This window comes from Salvelinus namaycush, chromosome 27 (genome assembly GCF_016432855.1).
Source record: "Salvelinus namaycush isolate Seneca chromosome 27, SaNama_1.0, whole genome shotgun sequence".
NCBI classification, from domain to species: Eukaryota; Metazoa; Chordata; class Actinopteri; order Salmoniformes; family Salmonidae; genus Salvelinus; species Salvelinus namaycush.
This window is the reverse complement of record NC_052333.1, coordinates 29,599,855-29,618,220: the sequence shown is the minus strand read 5'-3', so window position 1 is coordinate 29,618,220 and position 18,366 is coordinate 29,599,855. Positions and strand designations below refer to the sequence as shown.

Sequence of the window (18,366 nt, the reverse complement as noted above, 5' to 3'; positions counted from 1 at the left end):
GGGGGTGGAAACATCATGCTTTGGGGCTGTTTTTCTGCAAAGGGACCAGGACGACTGATCCGTGTAAAGGAAAGAATGAATGGGGCCATGTATCGTGAGATTTTGAGTGAAAACCTCCTTCCATCAGCAAGGGCATTGAAGATGAAACGTGGCTGGGTCTTTCAGCATGACAATGATCCCAAACACACCGCCCGGGCAACGAAGGAGTGGCTTCGTAAGAAGCATTTCAAGGTCCTGGAGTGGCCTAGCCAGTCTCCAGATCTCAACCCCATAGAAAATCTTTGGAGGGAGTTGAAAGTCCGTGTTGCCCAGCAACAGCCCCAAAACATCACTGCTCTAGAGGAGATCTGCATGGAGGAATGGGCCAAAATACCAGCAACAGTGTGTGAAAACCTTGTGAAGACTTACAGAAAACGTTTGACCTCTGTCATTGCCAACAAAGGGTATATAACAAAGTATTGAGAAACTTTTGTTATTGACCAAATACTTATTTTCCACCATAATTTGCAAATAAATTCATTAAAAATCCTACAATGGGATTTTCTGGATTTTTTTTTTCTCATTTTGTCTGTCATAGTTGAAGTGTACCTATGATGAAAATTACAGGCCTTTCTCATCTTTTTAAGTGTGAGAACTTGCACAATTGGTGGCTGACTAAATACTTTTTTGCCCCACTGTACATTCATTAGACCCTAATCTATGGATATCATTGGAGGGATAGGCCCACCCACTTGGGAGCCAGTCCCACCCACTGGGGAGCAAGGCTCAGACAATCAGAATTAGTTTTTTCCCCCATAAAGGGCTTTATCACAGACAGAAATACTCTTCAGTTTCATCAGCTGTCCCGGTGGCTGGTCTCGAACAATACCGTAGGGGAAAAGCCATATGTGGAGGTCCTGGGCTGGCGTGGTCGGCGGTTGTGAGGCTGGTTGGACGTACTGACAAATTCTCTAAAACAACCTTGGCGGCAGTTTATGGTAAAGAAATTAACATTCAATGCTCTGGCAACAGCTCTGGTGGACATTCCTGCAGCCAGCATGCTAATTGCACGCTCCCTCAAAACTTGAGACATCTGTGGCATTGTGTTGCAAATTTTAGAGTGGCATTTTTTTGTGCCCAGCACAAGGTGCATCTGTGTAATGATCATGCTGTTTAAACCAACTTCTTGATATGCCACACCTATCAGGTGGATGGATTCTTTTGGCAAAGGAGAAATGCTCACAAACTGGGATGGAAAAACAATTTGTGCAAAACAATTTAGAGAAATAAGCTTTTTGTGCTCATGGAACATTTCTGGGATCTTTTATTTCAGCTCATGAAACATTGGACCAACACTTTATATGTTGTGTTTATATTTTTGTTCAGTATGTGTATATATATATAGTATATACACACACATCTTTGCACTGAGTGCACAAAACATTAGGAACACCTGCTCATTCCATTACATAGACTGACCAGGTGAAAGCTATGATCTCTTATTGATGTCACTTGTTGAATCCACTTCAATCAGTGTAGATGAAAGGGAAGAGACAGGTTAAAGAAGGATTTTAAACATAGAGACAATTGAGACATGTATTGTGTTTGTGGGCCATTCAGGGGGTGAATGGGCAAGACAAAAGATTGAAGTACTTTTGAACGGGATATGGTAGTAGGTGCCAGGCGCACCGGTTTGTGTCAAGAACCACAATGCTGCACAGTGTATCAATAATGGTCCACCACCCAAAGGACATCCAGCCAACTTGACACAACTGTGGGAAGCATTGCAGTCAACAAGGGCCAGCATCTCTATGGAACGCTTTCGACAACTTGTAGATACCATGCCACGAGGAGGCTGTTCTGAGGGCAAAAGGGGGTGCAACTCAATATTACGAGGGTGTTCCTAATGTTTTTTTACACTCCGTGTATATTGATATTGTTGTATTTAAGAGATGGCAAATTGATAACTTAACCCTATGATGAATACCCTCTTTATTCTCCTCAGGCTATGTTCTTAAGCTATGGACCCAAGTTTCATTATAAAACCGAAATAGAACCATTCTCCAATATTGAGCTCTACAATCTCATGTGTGGTGAGTAGCAGTAAATATAGCAGTAAATTACAGTGTCAGTTGTCTGTGTTAACCAAGAAATTGTTTCTGTCAGTCCATCATTAAGTGGCAGAATTTGTTGTGAAAGGGCTGGGTTTTGATTAATAAGTAAGTTGTACGCGGGGCGAAGGCTTGACCATTCACTGGCCAATCAACGTGTTCCATGGCTTAATATTGCATGAGGTTGTCTCAAGTTGTGTAGGTTATTGACGGTCTTTCGATGTCATCAACTCCAATTCGGCTGGGGGGCACGGAATATTCTCGTCCTAATCAATTTATTAAATAGCATAGGCCACTGTAATTAATAACAGCAACAACAATATACATCCAGTTTTTGATAAATGTTTGGAGTGATGGCAGTCAACATTGTAATCGCTTCACCTATAGGCCTATACATGTCTTTACGCATCGCATTTCTCCTGAAATAAAAAATACTAGGCTCCCCTTAAAATGTATTGTAGGCTATATGTGAGGCCACTAACCGTACAATAGGCGCTCTTTGTAAATGGGGATGGATACAAGTGAAATGGAGTATGCAGGTAGGCCTATGTTAATTGTGAATTATGCAAAAGCATGACAGCAAAAGCCTCTCTAGAAGACCACTTAGAAACCTTTTATGGATAAAAGGTTCCAAAATAATAACAGGAGCTGGCTAAAACAATGTACAAGACATAGATACAAAAGGGGATGTCCGCTTACTGTTTTACTCCTCCCTTGATCTTTTTAATAAAGCTTTGGTGATAAAGATTTATTTCAAAACGGTCTCATGAGCCAACCCGTTTATTGATAGTCTTGGCTGCTTAATGAATGCATTGGGCAGGACAAAAAAACAATCCTGATTGAGGATGTTTTGGGTTTTTAATCAAATGAAACAAAATGCTAACAAAAACAACGTTTTTTAGGTTTCTAAATAGTAGATTCACCGCACAAAAAAGCACATCTCTCTTGTTCCATGGGCACTATGCATCAAGTCTGAATAGGCTGTGCTTCCGCCGTCAAAATCCATGCCGTAATCAACCTTGTTACTTATAAGAATAGCTTTTGTGGAGTCTTAAATCTCCCTATTTGTGCTAAATACTGTTGTGCTAGTTTTTAAGGACACACTTCACATATTACCAACCCTCCCACAGCACAAGTGAGCTGATGTAAGACAGGTAAATAGCTGAACCTGGCGCAAGGTGTGGAAATGCCAGAGCGCCAGTTTTTACGGGACGAAGTTTGACAATTGCGCTGCTTTAGCGCTAGCTGAAAATATAACTCCTGGTATTTGAACACTGCATTGTTGAGGAAGAGCTTGTAAGTAAGCATTTCACCGGACTGTTTTACACCTGTTGTATCCTGCACAAACGACAAATAAGATTTCATGTGATTTGATCTCAAACATGAATAGTATGTGCATTGTAACATTGTCCATGTGAAACCCTTTCAGATGTGTTGGGGATCTCCCCATCCCAGAACAATGGAAGCCACGGCAGTATGAACCATCTCCTGAGGACTCCCTGGCACACTCCCATACACCCCGCAGAGCAGACAACCCCTGGGCAGTGCCCTCTGGTGATCCTTGAACCCACAGATACCCTGGACTGCACATGCACCTCCCTGGTAGTACCCCTTGCTTACATTGAGTACACCAAACATTAGGAACACCTTCCAAATATTGAGTTGCACCCCCTTTTGCTCTCAGAACAGCCTCAATTCCTCAGGGCATGTTCATCTAAAATGTAATCTATATAATCCCCAAGAGTAATTATTTCTCATTAGAGGACCATAAACAATATCTAGTAATGCTGCATATGCCAAGAAAGGTTCAAATCTCACCTTTCTGGAATAGTTTTTTTATATAAATTGCTGAGGTGTAGTAGTCACTTTTGAGGACACAAGTGCAAGTATACAGTACAATATGATAAAAATATGAAATATGTTATATGACGTATGTCCTATTCAATAAAACTGTATGAATAACGCTTGAAATGACGTATATGCTTTCTAAATATAGTATAAACAAATGATAAAACCAATAACTATAACATTTCACCTTATAACTGCAAAATACATATTTCTATGTTCAGTGTTAGAGAAAATGTGGACATCACACAGCTCTATAGCTTGACTTCTTGAACTAGCCTTTCATCTCATTTTAATCTTGTCCATCTATGACAAAGTGTTTTTTGTTTTACTTTCTTCTTTTTTTTTTAACGATGGTTCTCCCATGCCTACACCGCTGCTTTGAAGTTACAGTATACACCTCTGAATCCTATAGTGATAAGAAGCTGGTATTATACAGTATATTAAGCACATATGAATTATGCTAACCATAGAACGTCTCTGTCTCCAATGTTGTTGATATTCATGACAGAATCAATTAATTAAAGGATCAATATTGTCAGTCTTATCTATAACAACATCATATCTTGTTTCTTTCCAGGGTGTAACTAATCCAAATAGTCGTCTGAATCTGACAGCTGCTGAAGGTAAATATTGTGTGAGAGAGAGAGTATGGACAGATTATTGCCGGAATATTGTCATGATTAACAATCAATTATGATACCAGATGGTACATTGAGTTTAGCAATAATACTTCATTATAAACTGGTTGGTTTGAGCCCTGAATGCTGATTGTCTGAAAGCCCCAAAATACTTTTTACTGTTTTAATTACGTTGGTAACCAGTTTATAATAGCACTAAGGCACCTCGGGGGGTTGTGGTATACCGTAAAACGTAATTTAAAAGCAGAGTCTGAAATAGTCACCTGTCCCTTTTAATAGCCGAACAAGAGCACACATTTCAGCAAATTAAACTCCTGTTTCAAATAAACGCCCTGACTAAATGAAATGTTTACGAGGTTACTATGAATTACCATGAATTGTTTACAAGATTTAATGTTTGATTTGTTAAATAAATGATTTAAATAATTCAGTAATGGCTCAAAAAAATGATGTCAATCATCCGTTTTTACTGCCAGTAAGAAACTGCTAGCCATTGGCTGCTAACAGCTGAACACTGCTAGCCATTGGCTGCTAACAGCTGAACACTGCTAGCTAAAAGTATAACACATTAGTAAAGGAAATGAAGAAATTCATTTAAATTCTGGAAGTGCAAATGAGCACCACCGATTTCTGTATGCTAGCTATGCTAACCAGCTTATAGGAACGAAAGTTAGCATTTAGCAGTCACTTCTTAACCTGAAAAGGGACAACTTCTACATGGTATGCAGCCAAATATATCCAAATCGGACTTAAGTAACCACATTGTGGCCCTGTTACAATACATAAATCAGGACAGATTTGAAGAATAGCCACATTGTTAGAACAGATTTGTTGATTGTGCGCCAATCTGGTCAATGCGTCTGCATCCCATTGACTCCTTTACCAAATCTATGGCATTGTTGAATACCCGTTTCTGATTGCCTTGAAGGGCATTCTAGAGCGTGCATTATTTAAGTGATAATACCCGAGAAGCCGGTGTTTGGAGGATATATTGGCATGGGTGTTGTTAGAAAACCGTGCCGATATATCCTCCAAACACTGGATTCGAGGGCATTATCACTTTTATGCAATGGGTTACCAACATATTCAAGTAATGATTGTCATATTTTCATAAAAAACATTATTTTGATGAATTTATTCATACTATTTCATCCTTCCACAAGATATAGTCCCGACACAAATCTAGAGTTGCTACCCAAGCCGGCTGCTCGTTCGTTCTATCGGTTCGGTTGCCAGAGACAAGACCCAGTCCTTCAGTCTTTTTTTTTTTATGGACACGACCCAGTCGTTGGTTCTAAATGTTCCATTGCCATACTGGCTGGCAACGTTCTTATCCCATGCTTTCTAGCTAGCCAACTACGGCTAACTTACAGTCAAGTCAAAAAGTGCAGCCAGAATAACAGCAATGTAGCTGCGTTTGTATTTGTTTAAGCTGTTTTCTAGTAACATTTATTTGGATACATCCATAGCAATGAGCTAATGAGGCGTGATTTTGACTGGCATAAAAAACGTGCTCACTCGTCAGGACACTGTTGTTCAGATGAGCTAGCCAACAACACAGCTAACACAATCACTTCAAACTCTCAGGTATCAAGGTAAGACCCAAGTGCAGACTGTGTGAAGTAACAATGTTTAATGTAACAGGGGCAGGCAAACGACAGGTCAAGGCAGGCAGGGCTCGATAATCCAGAGTAGGAGCAAAGGTACAGGCTCAGGGTAAAAACCAGGAGGACGAGAAAAAGAGAGCCTGGGAAAAGACAGGAGCTGACAGGACAAACTTGGAAACAGAAGACAAAAGGCTGTGAGACATGGCTTTAATTCTAAACACAGGAAGGGTAGGAGGTATACAGAGGGTACCGGGCAACAGAGGACGAACAACAGAGGAGCTAATGATCTTGGAGCAGGGGGGACGGGGGTGTAGCCGCGGGGCTATAGCGGTGTGCCAGCGCATCTGGCTTGACCTTCTTGGATACCGGTCAGTGCTGTGGAAGTGAAGTGGCCCGGGCCTTACTGAACCCCTCCCGGAGGTCCTGGTACTCTGTGGGGCTGGCGGAGAGGTCCGGGGCAATTTCCAAGCCCCCAGGAAGACGTCCCGGGGCAGGCAGAGCTGACTTCAGGCAATGATTGTTGCAGGACGGGCTCCAGCCCACGATGGCACCAGTAGCCCAGTCAATGGAGAGATTGTATTGCTGGAGCCAAGAGAATCCCAATACCACGGGAACCTGCGGAGACTCAACCAGTAGGAATTGGATCGTCTCGCTGTGATTCCCCGACACTCGTAGGTTGGTCTGGTGGGTGACCCAGCCTATAGAGCGCCCATCCAGGGCTCTAACACCCATGGGAATGGAGAGGTGTTGAGTGGGGATACCCAGGTCGGACGCACGGGTAACGTCCATGAGACTCACATCGGCCCCCGAGTCAATGAGTACCTGGAGAGACTTGGGCTGGTCGCCCCACAACAGGGTGGCATGGAGAGGGGGGTGAGTAAGGGGAGAAGAACAATTATCTTTAAGACCCACTAGTGTACTCACTCCAACGAATGAGCTAGGTCACTTGAAGGGACAGGTAGACACAAAATGACCGGCAGTACTGCAATACAGACAACTGTATTGGGTGTCAAGTCTGCGTACACATTCGGCTGGAGACAGCCTAGCCCTGCCGAGCTGCATCAGCTCATTTTAACGTCATAGCTGCATCAGCTCATTTTAACGTCATAGATTTAGCCGCTGGTAAACTGTGGAATAGATACCCGTGGTATACGGCTATCAGCCAATCAGCATTCAGGGATCGAACCACCCAGTTTATAATTCCCTATAACGGACAGTACAGTATATCAGTACTGGTAGAATTCAATGGCTATAGTTCAATCTTGCATGTTCAATATTTGAGCTGCGTTTGAAATCAAAAGTTGAATTGAAAAACATTATTGGCATGGCTGAATTTGAATTTCATAAATAGCAAGCTTGGACTGAAGGTTTGGACCGAGGTAAAGTTGGTTTTATATTCACACATTCGGACATTCAACAGATATTCATCAGACATTCAACAGACATTCGCCAAAAGTCAATGTAAAAATCAATAACTGTTTCACTGTTTGTCACATAAAACGAGGTATTATTTATTCTATAAATGTCTAGCATACTTTTACAACCTTTGTTTTGAGGACAAACTCCAGTTTTGACTTGATAGAAATACAAAAAATCTATAAAATTCCGTTTAAAACTATATAAAATCAATAACGTTTTCACTGATTATGATAGAATCATCAAATTAGGTATAAATGTCGAGTATACTTTTACAACCTTTGCTTTGAGTATAAACCTTTGCTTTGAGTATTACAACCTTTGCTTTGAGTAAAAATTCCAGTTTTGATATGATAGAAATACATAAAATCTCAAATAAATGACATGCATTTGACCACAACCCTGACAGAAGCACCCATAACTGAGGTGTTAATCATCATTGAGTATTCAGGCAATATAAATCATATAGTAATAAAGGCATACATTTGCAAAAAACATATTAGTTGATAAAAAAGGTATCACACATCAATGTTGTAATATCAAACATTACAATAATGGCAGTCTTTGAAATCCAAATCAGTTTAATCGTCACTTGTGCCAGATACAATGTGTGTACCTATTATAGTGAATTTCTGTCATAGTATGTATCTAGTATCTCTCATAGTAGAATAATAAAATAGAGTAATGATAATAGAACATTAGAGCATTAACTCGGGTTGCAAAGGGACAGAATTTTTCTGGAAATTTTCCATGGGAAGTTAAGCCTGGGAATTTTGCTTAAATTCATCAAAAAAGTAAACTTATAACAGTGAACCTTTTTTGTGGAATACACATAAGGCAAGTCTAGGTCTTGTGGCATATTTTGGTTAAACTATCCACAATTCAATGGAATTGCAACCCTCTGCATGCACAGTGCATTCTTCCATCACATGTACATCTGATTCTCAAGATCTTGCACACTAATGAGGTGCTATTGAGCCCACACTACTACACTGTCTGAGCCAAGGACTACATGCTTTCTGGTAAGTTTTGATTACAATACTGGGTGGGGTGAATATATTTTATATGAGATGCATGATTTTTTGTTAACTAGTAAATAGTAGCCTACAGCAAAGTGTGTTTAAATCATTTATAACTTGTTAACAATTTCTGCTAGTTAGTTTTTGCTATCATGTGGGGTTTAGCTTACTTGAGCATGCTAACTGAGGAGTGTTAATTCACCTGTTTCCATACATGTTTCATTTTATCTTACAAAGGAGCTAACTGCTTAACTATTTATCTGTACATGGAATTGAATTTGTTGTTTTTTTAACATTTTTTTTCCCTAATCTTTACAGGAAAATGCCATGGGTACTATCTGATGTGGGGAGACATTTCACTGCAGCTAATGTAGAAGGAAAAGCTGTGTACATTAGCAAATTCTGTGCCAAATCATATGTGAAGAATGCAACAAAGATGCAGCATCATCTGGCAAAGTGCATAAAGTTCCCTCAGCGCTCACAACCTCTGACAAAAGTCCCTCTACTTCTATTCAAGGTGAAAATGATGAACCAGACACCTTATCAATAGCAAGAGCTCATGGTCCTCCTGGAATCAGAAGTTTTTTTGACTCAATGGAGGAACGTAGTCAGAGAAATGCAGATGAATGTCTTGCTCGAGCTGTATATGCAACTGGTTCACCTATGAGGCTCACAGGCAATGTGTATTGGAAGAGATTTCTGAATGTTCTTCGCCCAGCATACACCCCTCCAACCAGACATGCTTTATCTACTAATTTGCTGGATCATAGAGAAAGCAGAATGTATTGCAATCATCTCTGATGGGTGGTCGAATGTTCGTGGGCAAGGAATAATTAACTACATCATCTCCACCCCTCAAACAGTATTCTACAAGAGCACAGACACCAGGGACAACAGACACACCGGTCTCTACATTGCAGATGAGCTGAAGGCAGTCATCAATGACCTTGGACCACAGAAGGTATTTGCACTGGTGTTAGACAATGCTGCGAACATGAAGGCTGCTTGGTCTAACGTGGAGGAGTCCTACCCTCACATCACACCCATTGGCTGTGCTGCTCATGCATTGAATCTGCTCCTCAGGACATCATGGCACTGAAAACAATGGATACACTCTACAAGAGAGCCAAATAAATGGTTAGGTATGTGAAGGGTCATCAAGTTATAGCAGCAATCTACCTCACCAAGCAAAGTTAGAAGAATAAGAGCACCACATTGAAGCTGCCCAGCAACACCCGTTGGGGTGGTGTTGTCATCATGTTTGACAGTCTCCTGGAGGGGAAGGAGTCTCTCCAAGAAATGGCCATATCACAATCTGCTGATATGGACAGCCCCATCAAGAGGATCCTCCTGGATGATGTACTTTGGGAGAGAGTCCAGCCTGAAACTCCTGAAACCTACAGCAGCAGCCATTGCACGGATTGAGGGAGACAATGCCATCCGGTCTGATGTTCAGACTCTGCTTGCAGATGTAAGAGAAGAAATCCGTACTGCCCTGCCCACTTCACTGTTGCTCCAAGCAGAGGAAACTGCAGTAATTAAATATATCAAAAAGCGTGAAGACTTCTGCCTGAAGCCCATACACGCCACAGCATACATGTTGGCCCCAACGTATGCTGGCAAGAGCATCCTGTCTGGTTCAAAGATCAACAAGGCCTATGGTGTCATCACTACCGTGTCTCGCACCTTGGCCTGGATGAGGGCAAGGTTCTTGGCAGTCTGGCAAAGTACACTTCCAAGCAAGGGCTTTGGAATGGAGATGCAATATGGCAGTCGTGTCAGCATATCTCATCGGCCACCTGGTGGAAGGGACTTTGTGGATCTGAGGCTCTTTCCCCTGTTGCCTCCATCATCCACCAAAACCCACCAACATCAGCCGCCTCAGAGCGCAAAAAGTCCTTGTTTGGGAACACACACCAAAGCATGCAACAGGCTGACCAATACAAGGGTTGAAAAATTGGTGGCCGTCCAGGCAAATTTGAAGCTTTTCGAGCCTGACAACGAGCCATCCTCAACAAGGTTGGAAAGTGACAGTGAAGATGAGGCCTCAGTCTGATGTTCAAGCGGTGGACATTGAGGAGGTCCAGGGAGAAGACTGAGAAGAAGACAACCAAAGCTTTAGTTTCTAGACTATCATTTTACAGATGTATGTTGAAAATGTTTTTGGGAGATGCGATGGATCATTGGGGATCATTCAATATTCCCTTTCTTTTGTTGTTCAGTGCATTCATCTCATGTGAAGAGTCAACTCATTTAATTCAATTCGTAACTAAATTGTTTTTTTTCTATTGGAAGGATTTAATAATTAGCAATTTGCCTACTTATGATAAGGTAAAGGTTTCTGTCTCCATATGATATGGTAAATATATCCATTGCAAAAAACATAATGTGTGGTAGTTGCACACCTCCCTGCTGAATTATATAGAGCTGATTTGGGCCAGTTTTTTCATGATCTTTTGTGAAAAACCACATTTTCACATAGGCTTTGGGCTAGCAGTTTAAGAGAGCAGATAGCATAGGGAAAGCCTGGTTGAAGTCCTACTTTTTAATGGTTTGTGCCAGTAGATTGCAGAGGGGTTCACATACAGATAAGAGGCAAATCATAATGTATACATTTAGCCCAAAAACCAAACATGTACCATCTACTTCTTATATTAATGCTTTTTTTTGTTATCCACCCTCTGGTATCTTTCAATACCCATGCTAATATATATATATATATATATATATATACAGTATATGTTATGGTTCACTCTTAGTTTTCCTTATCTCCACTGTGGAATGTCCATGTTGATCCTCTTGGTTATCTTGGTCCTCTTGATCCATCCACCTGTCTTCTATAGCCAGTCAGGCCTGATCCCTTCATCACGTAGTTTTTCCTGTAATCTAATTTAATATGACTGAAGATGCAGAATTTTCTGCCAGGCCCCTTCTAATAGGGTACAGCAGACTTTGACCACACGCCCTCTAGACTGACTACATGCCTTCTATCAAATCAAAACTGGAATTTGTACTCAAAACAAAAGTTATAAAAGTATGCTAGACATTTATAGAATAAATTATACCTAGTTTGATGTTTGTGACAAACGGTGAATTAATTATTGATTTAGACTGCTTGAAATGGCATTTTATAGATTTTATGTATTTCTATCAAGTCAAAACTGTCATTTTTCCTCAAAACAAAGGTTGTAAAAGTATGCTAGACATTTATAGAATAAATCATACCTAGCTTGATGTTTCTGTGACAAACGGTGAATTAGTTATTGATTTATACATTTTTAAATGGCTTTTGGCGAATGTCTGAATGCCTGATGAATGTCTGTTGAATGTCCGAATGTGTGAATATCAAACCAACTTTACCTCGGTAGGTGTAGCTAGCTAAACTAGCAAGTCTGTTTGTTTGGTTACCAAGGCAACTACTGCAGCTATCTGGTAAACTTGATAGCAAGGGAGAACGAACATGGCGCTCTATCTAAAATATCTAAAACTCCGTGTTGCTAGTCTGCTAGTGCGTCGTGGAAAACACCTTCCACATGTTTATTATTTGACATAGAATCCCTTGTTGATTATCCTTTACATAGTGCCAATAATAGCCTACTGCTCCTCCAAAACAAATAGTTTGAGTCAAACAAAATGAATGTTATGTAGTACATCCTATATGCTGAATCTTATTGGACAATTAGGTCTTGTCCAATATAAAAAACATTTAAAGCTGCAATATGTAACTTTTTGACCAACCCGACCTAATTCACACAGAATTTGGAGATATAGTCCTGTCCTTCTCATTGAAAGCAAATCTAAGAAGCGTTCTATGTGAACTATTTCTAATCTTCGCATGCTTAAATTTGTTTTTTGCGTCTTTTACTTTAGATTTTGTACACCAGCTTCAAACATACAATAATACGTATGGTTATGGGAAATTCACAGCTGGTTATATGGTACAATGATTGTTTTGTTACATAAACTGAAATTAGGCAAACTTTTAGAATTTCTGCAACCAGGAAATGGCAGAGTGATTTCTGTATAGTGCATCTTTATCTGACATCTGTTTGTCTACTCACTTTCAGTGAAGGCTGTTGAGCAGAAGCACATGTTGTTTGGAAGACCAATAATGCTGCAACCCAGCAATGACTACTGCTTACTGTATCATCAGGGCTTTGTCAACGCCTATAGCAAAAAATCCCTCATGCCAGTGTGGAACTCATACACTTTGGACAAACCTGTAAGTCATTTCATCTAAAGGCCATCATTTTTACAAATCAGTAACTGATCAAGTGTAATTTGTTAGACACATTCATTTGAACTTTCAGTTAATTCTTACTTTGATATGTCAATGTCATGACACTTGCACATCCACAAGTCTTCAAATTACCTATTCTTTAGTCAAACATGAGCTATGATGAGTTTAAATATTGCCTCTCAAAGATCATCCACAGAAGCTAACTTTGATTAAATTATATCTAAAGGAAGGTTAGAATGTAAATTGACATACAAAGTACAGGGGTCATCCTTGTCAAAATGCATTGGAGAAGATCCAAAGTTGCTCTTTTGCTATTGTCTTCTCCAATGTTGTCCTTGCTTCCCTTGGATGTTTTCAAAAGTTTGTGGAGGGTGGATGTGAGTAATGCAGGAAGGACTTTTGTAATTTCCTCCTCTTTGTCACCCTCTGTAGGAAAACATGGACCCTTTGCCAGCAGTCACACCAGACTGTCTGAGGGCTGATGTCCGCATCGCGGCAGATAAAAGTCCCAGATGTGACCAGTATGCTCCAGCCAGGAACATTACCCACGGTTTCCTCTACCCTCCCAGTACGTGTGATGATTTCACATCTATACTTTCAAATACACTAGTCTTAAGCAAACAGAATAAGGCTGAAACAACAAAAAAGTCTAACTCCCACCCCCTTAACTTTGTTTTTCTATGTCATTTAGTTAGCAGACACTCATAACCAGAGAGATTTGCTGTAAGTGATGTAATAGTAGAATGTATGTCAAAAAGAAACTGTTGTTCATCTGGTCTCCCCCCCACTAAAATAATAATATACTTCTCCCCCCAGGCATCCAGCTGTCAAAATAATGAGGAATTTAGTCTTATTGAAGTATCTCGTTTGTTATTTCTTGTGACGTCCAGATCTCAACAAGACAGCACAGGAGGAGTATGATGGCCTGTTGATGAGCAATGTTGTACCCATGTATCCTGAGTTTAAGAGTACGTACACTCTTCACAGTCTGAGACAGCTCTCTCTTGCTTCCTTCAAACTCATTTTTTCCTCTCTTGTTCACTCACTGTACTCGAATTCAGCTTGTCTCTCTACTTCTCTCCCTTATTCACATCTCCTACATGTTATATGATTAAACATACATTTAATTTCTATTATTTATATGTACTTTTATTTTGAAATTACATTTGTATTTAGTTTTCACACAACATAAAAGAAGAACATCAACAAATAAAACAGACACAACAAACACAGTAAACACCACACGTCATACAAGTAGCTTCAGCTCATGATAAATAGATACACATGTCTTTATTTTATAGAGATCTGGGATTACTTCCAGACTACATTGCTGAAAAAATATGCCGGTCAATATAATGGCATTAATGTGGTGACAGGCCCGGCATTTGACTACAACTACGACGGACAGTTTGATTCTCAAGACCAGATACAACAGTATGTGAGCTTTTCTTTATCATACAAAACAGAGCCAATTGTGTGTTCTAACATGGGGAACATGCCATGGAGCAGAGAGGAAGCGAAGTTTATAAATCTCACAAAAGGCAATCATGAAACACATAGTGTTGCAGAGCGCTATCAATGGGGCACAGATGATTGCAGCGATGCCAGACACTTCAGTCTTAACCAGTGTTTTATTTCTTGTTTTCATTAAGGTTTGTAACAGGTACACAGATTCCAATCCCAACCCATTACTTTGCAGTTCTCACGAGCTGTAAGGACTCGCAACCAGTGAGCAGCTGTAACAATGAGCTACAGACAGTTTCCTTCTTGATACCACACAAAGCGGACAACTCAGAGAGTTGTAATGTAAGGCAACCATATCACCTCAAAGCACTGCACACTTTCTTTGTAAAAAAATAACAAAAAACAAGAAAAACTGGACAGGTCTAAGTACTTGAATTGCAAGTACAGAGTGTTTTGGAATGATGTACATTCTGTACTCTCTCCTACTACTGACAAACACGTAGTGAAATGCAAAAACAATTGTGTTGTAAAGTTGAGAACACCTATACTTTCATCTGTTTTGAAGACAGTGTAACCTTTTACATGACCCTTTCCCAACACCTGGCAACTATCATGATGTTTTGGTGAGAAACCCTGGTTCGCACATTGATGTGGATTGTGTCTAACGTTAGCTAACCTGTAGCTAGCTAGCCTGCCTCTCTAGCATTATCCAATTATAATGTCACATAACCAGTAGTATCTAGACAATACACTTGTATAAGCTATGACCTAACTAATTTGTAATGAGCTAGCTAGCTAGGTAAGCTAACATTAGCTAAAAAGTTAGCTAGCATGCCTTTCTCACCCAAAGTATGGGTGAGAACACCCATACGTTCATCTGTTTTGAACACAGTCAACTTTTGCATGCCCCTTTCCCAACACCTGGCAACTATCATGATGTTTTGGTGGAAAACCTCTGGTTCGCAACTTGATCTCATTGTTTTTGTCTGTACCTCTGTCTTGTCAACACCTAAGTAGTGATAATTAGGGTCTGTGTCACTGATCCGCTTGTTTTTATACTTCCACAGAATGGTGACACGGCATCTCTATGGGTTGAAGACCACCTGTGGTTCCACCAATCACGTGTCAGAGATGTAGAGTGGCTCACAGGATTGGATTTCTATCAAGGCAGCACCAGGCCTATCCCGGAACTTCTAAAAGTAAAGACTCGGCCAACTGCTGCCATTCACAGAAGGCCTTGAAATGAATGACCTTTTGAAATATACATGTATTGGTAGAGGTATTTGATCATTATAAAAACATACATTTTATTTAGTTTGTCTAGTGTGGGTATTTATCCACTTGTTAATAAATATTTAATGATTCAAATCAATGCAGGGAGGAATGCAAATGTCATGAAACATGTACAATGCTTCTGTAGGCCACAATCACCACACAAGTCTTTTCCACCTTTAAATTCCTGTGCAGAGATTATCCCCTAATCTTCTGACTTCCACAGAAAGACGTGTTTGACAATTACAGGAAACATATCAGCTAAATGACTTAATGTACAGTGTCTTCGGAATGTGTACAGACCCCTTGACTTTTTCCACATTTTGTTATGTTACAGCCTTATTCTAAAATGGATTCAATAAAAAAATCCTCAATCTACACACAATATCCCATAATGACAAAGTGAAAACAGGTTTTTAGAAATTTTAACAAATGTATTAAAAGCAAAAAAACAGAAATACCTTATTTACAAAATAATTCAGACCCTTTGCTATGAGACTTGCATCCTGTTTCCATTGATCATCCTTGAGATGTTTCTACAACTTAATTGCAGTCCACCTGTGGTAAATTAAATTGATTGGACATAATTTGGAAAGGCACACACCTGTCTATATAAGGTCCCACAGTTGACAGTGAAAGTCAGCTCAAAATCCAAGCCATGAGATCGAACTAACTGTCCGTAGAGCTCCTAGACAGGATTGTGTTAAGACACAGATCTGGGGAAGGGTACCAAAACATTTCTGCAGCATTGTGGGTCCCCAAGAACACAGTGGTTTGGAACCACCAAGACTTTTCCTCGAGCTGGCTGTCCGGCCAAACTGAGCAATCGGGGGAGAAGGGCCTTGGCAGGGAGGTGACCAAGAATCGGATGGTCACTCTGACAGAGCTCCAGAGTTCCTCTGTGGAGATGGGAGAACCTTCCAGAGGGACAACCATCTCTGCAGCACTCCACCAATCAGGCCTTTATGGTAGAGTGGCCAGACGGAAGCCACTCCTCAGTAAAAGGCACATGACAGCCCGCTTGGAGTTTGCCAAAATGCACCTAAAGACTCTCAGACCATGAGAAACAAGATTCTCTGGTCTGATGAAACCAAGATTGAACTCTTTGGCCTGAGTGCTAAATGTCATGTCTGGAGGAAACCTGGCACCATCCCTACGGTGAACCATGGTGGTGGCAGCATCATGCTGTGGGTTATGTTTTTCAGCGGCAGGGACTGGGAAACTAGTCAGGATCGAGGCAAAGATGAACGGAGCAAAGTACAGAGAATTCCTTGATGAAAACCTGCTCCAGAGGGCTCAGGACCTCAGACTGGGGCAAAGGTTCACCTTCCAACAGGACAACGACCCTAAGCACACAGCCAAGACAACGCAGGAGTGGCTTTGGGAGAAGTCTCTGAATGTCCTTGAGTGGCCCAGCCAGAGCCTGGACTTGAACCCGATCGAGCATCTCTTGAAATACCCCAAAATAGCTGTGCAGCAACTCTCCCCATCCAACCTGACAGAGCTTGAGAGAATCTGCAGAGAAGAATGGGAGAATCTCTCCAAATACAGGTGTGCCAAGCTTGTAGCGTCATACCCAAGAAGACTCGAGGCTGTAATCGCTACCAAAGGTGCTTCAACAAATAAAGGGTCTGAATACTTATGTAAATGTGATTTTTACGTTTTTGCTTTGTCATTATTGAGTATTGTGTGTAGATTGAGGGGAAAAAACGATTTAATCAATTTTAGAATAAGGCTGTAACCTAACAAAAAGTGGTCTGAATACTTTCCGAAGGCACTGTATAATGCAGTATTTCCACTCAGCCAAACCCTCACATGGCATTACTGTTATCTGCTGGCATAGATACAGCAATGCTGTGGAAGACCTTTTGACTTCTTTTTTAATTTTATTTGTTGAACATGTTAATAATGCATCATGATTTATATGTAATAGTGTAAAATGTATTTATGAACAGTTATGGTTCTTCCAAGTAATGAGCATTTGGCCTTATGTCCACAGTCAGTCTGATGAGTAATACACTTTGCAGTAGCATTGAGTGGATTATTGGTTATTGTAAGTGCAGTGTAACATATTGAGTATTCAACTTCTTATGAACATTTCAAAGGAGGATATGATGGCAAAGTAGATTTCAATTTTTATTCCTGACATCACATTCCCAGAAAATAAATTGTCCCAATGTACTTTTATGCCCAATGTACTCTATCCCTATGTAAAAGGCTGAGCAACGTATTGTATCCAGTTATCACCATTCATACTCATGGGTTTTTAATGACTCAATTAGCGTGGAAAGGGTGTTGCCAGGTGAATTTCTTTCCAACCGATACATAGGGGCAGTTTCGAGGACATAGATTAAGCCTAATCCTGGATTAAATGGCAGTTTTAAAACTGGACTAATTGAAATAGCATTTCTCAGACATGGTTTAAAATAGTCCCAGACTTGCCCTAGTCTAAATTCAAAAAGTCTGATTTGCAGACGAACGATTAAAGTTCATCTAGATCTAAGTGAGGGCTCAAATTAAACCTGGCCAGAGGCAGGTTTATCTTCAGATTAATGGATGCTGGCCCCCAGGTTGACCTTAGCAATGATTACATGAACTATTTCAATGATGATCAAAGAGCACCACCAAGGCCAGACAAAAGGGTGGTTATATTAAATAATGGCGCCGGAGGAGATGCCTGCCGTTTTACGGTCTCCTAACCAATTGTGCTATTGTGTGTTCTTTCGTGTTATTTGTAACTTATTTTGTACATATTGTTTCTGCCTCCAAAAT

At 40.4% G+C, this 18,366-nt stretch overlaps 1 protein-coding gene across 1 annotated transcript in view; it reads left to right on the top strand.

Moving 5' to 3' along the window:
• Positions 1–15,632, top strand: part of LOC120022230 (venom phosphodiesterase 1) — a 31,237-nt gene extending 15,605 nt beyond the window's left edge. Inside the window, exons 17-25 of the mRNA XM_038966114.1 lie at positions 1,985–2,072; positions 3,520–3,692; positions 4,516–4,561; positions 12,686–12,840; positions 13,291–13,426; positions 13,749–13,826; positions 14,160–14,292; positions 14,511–14,664; positions 15,390–15,632. Coding sequence (XP_038822042.1) covers positions 1,985–2,072; positions 3,520–3,692; positions 4,516–4,561; positions 12,686–12,840; positions 13,291–13,426; positions 13,749–13,826; positions 14,160–14,292; positions 14,511–14,664; positions 15,390–15,563 — 1,137 coding nt within the window. The 3' untranslated portion in view covers positions 15,564–15,632. The remainder of the gene's footprint in view (positions 1–1,984; positions 2,073–3,519; positions 3,693–4,515; positions 4,562–12,685; positions 12,841–13,290; positions 13,427–13,748; positions 13,827–14,159; positions 14,293–14,510; positions 14,665–15,389) is intronic.
• Positions 15,633–18,366: the final 2,734 nt, after the last annotated feature.